The sequence below is a fragment of the Palaemon carinicauda genome, chromosome 7, assembly GCF_036898095.1.
Source record: "Palaemon carinicauda isolate YSFRI2023 chromosome 7, ASM3689809v2, whole genome shotgun sequence".
Taxonomy (NCBI): Eukaryota; Metazoa; Arthropoda; class Malacostraca; order Decapoda; family Palaemonidae; genus Palaemon; species Palaemon carinicauda.
In genome coordinates, this window is record NC_090731.1 from 65,989,360 (window position 1) to 65,991,859 (window position 2,500).

The 2,500-nt window shown below is 32.1% G+C and overlaps 1 protein-coding gene across 1 annotated transcript in view; it reads left to right on the top strand.

Moving 5' to 3' along the window:
- The window catches only part of LOC137644333 (uncharacterized), a 48,751-nt gene that overhangs the window by 31,960 nt on the left and 14,291 nt on the right, over positions 1 to 2,500 (top strand). The window contains exon 3 of the mRNA XM_068377322.1: positions 2,267 to 2,402. Within this exon, the coding sequence (XP_068233423.1) occupies positions 2,267 to 2,402 (136 nt within the window). The remainder of the gene's footprint in view (positions 1 to 2,266; positions 2,403 to 2,500) is intronic.

The following is a 2,500-nucleotide window of genomic DNA, read 5'->3' on the forward strand; positions in this document are numbered from 1 at the left end:
TTAACCTTTTATCTTGTAATTAGGGTTCACATATGTGGTTAATATGCAAAGCAACGGCTGCATTTTGCTCCAGATATCCATCGATAATATCGGCACACACTCACACACACACACACACACACACACACACACACACACATATATATATATATATATATATATATATATATATATATATATATATATATATATGTATGTATGTATGTATGTATGTATGTATGTATGGGTGTGTGTTTGTCTGTGTGTAAATACGATAACTGTTTTGTAATATTTATACCGTTTTTTAAGCAATATAACCCATTATAGCATTCTGTATTGCGTTGCAATGGATCTTGGAAAACATAGTAACGACAATGGAATGAGCTGCCATAGTCTAATATTTCTGAAACCGAAGCTATTGAATGCGTGGGTTAGGTATCACCATATCACAATTACAAGTAATTGATATCGCGCTATACAATTAAGTATAATACTATGCATGGTAATGTATGGCATCCACTTCCCAAACAATCAGGCCAATCAGATGTCAAATATCATCAACCAGGGTGTCAGATTATACATTAAATTTTGTAACGTTTCTTTTGAGACCTATCTTAAATCTATTAAAGAATCCCTTAGATGCTGAAAATTACGAGGTATGTCTGGGGTACCTTAGCATCATGAACATAAAAAAAAATGATAAATTATAGATCATTGAGATAGTTTCGTCTTGTGGAAACAATGGAGGATGAAAGATTGCGTAAAAGGCAGTAGTAAACGATTTTTTGTCTCACTATCCTTTGCATATTTTCTTTATGTTACATCAAGATCATGCAATGTGTCAAACAATTAAAAGGGGTTACAGCCTGGATGTTGAGAGCATTAAAACTGTTCTCCAAAATTTTTTTTTTTATAAATCAATATAAATTTGATAGGGTATTAAATTTATTATTATCAAAAATATTATTATTATTATTATTATTATTATTATTATTATTATTATTATTATTATTATTATTATTTGCTAAGCTAAAACCTAGTTGGAAAAGCAGATTGATATAAGCCTAGGGGCTCCAATAGAGAAAACAGACCAACGAGGAAAAGGTAAATAAAATATTTTAAGAGGAGTAACATTAGAATATATATCTCCTACATGAACTATAAAAACATTAACAAAACAAAAGGGAGAGAAATAAGATAGAATAGTGTGTTCGAGTGTACCCTCAAGCAAGATAACTCTAATCCAAGACAGTGGAAGACAATGGTACAGAGGCTGTGGCACTACCCAAGACTAGAGAATAATGGTTTTATTTTGGAGTGTCCTTCTTCTAGAAGAATTTGATAGGATATGTGTATAAGAAAAATATATGATAAAAATAATTTTACACGAGATTTAACTTGATAAAATCTCTTTGAGTAGAGTTCAAGATGAAGTTAATAAGGTCAGAAAATCTCTCTATTAAGGAGTCAAATCTTTCACTTCCACTACTGACCATCGATGGAAAACAAGTCTTTTATATCACATTTCACTAATTGTGATGGGTTTTATCATCTTTTCAATCAGTGCAAAGAGGGATCTAGATTTTAATAAGGGACGACAAATCCATATCTATGAAACATTATCACTCGAAATTTGATCATTAAAAATGCGTTGTGAGTTACCAATTTGGATTTCCATAATAATAATAATAATAATAATAATAATAATAATAATAATAATAATAATAATAATAATAATAATAATAATAATAATACGCCCTGACCTAGTTAATCTGTTTCTCAGGTAATTATTTAATTTCCAAATTCGTATTTACGTTATCATAACATAGTTCGAAAGTGTGAAAAAAAAACAGATGACTAACATTATACTTCTAAAAAGATATTACTGATCATAAAAAATTGGTAATTTAGAGAAAGCAAAAAGTTTGTTGTTGGATGAACAATAAAAATTAATAAGTACATGAGTAGCCTTCTGGCTTTTACAGTGGTAACGCGTTCGCTAAGCATTCGCATGGCAGCAGATTGATTACACCTGGATCCATGAATTTAAAATGTTTACTAGGGCGGTCACTGCTGTGTTTAGGCACCACAGTGGGGTGTTGGGCTGGTCCAGCTGACGTTCTGATGAAACTGTAACTCATACAAGACATTTTTACCTTTATCTTTAAAATCACAACCAATTTTTTTTAAGTACGTTTCAAAACATACACACACAGACACAGGTACACACACACACAGAAACACACACAAAGAAGATATTAAGCGTCCTATTTTTCTCTGCTTCCAGGTGGCATCAGCTGATGGTAGGAGAGTGGTTATCCTTGGCATACAAGCTGCAGCCAGTGACACCTACCGGTGGGAAATGGTAGCTGAAGGGCATCCTTTTCATACAACCCAGAGATCAGGGAATATGACAGTGGCAGGTAAGGTCTGATCTTACATATACTTTTTATATACATTTTGCACCTCGCACTCTCTCTCGCACACACACAAATACACATGCATATTTATGCATATATAT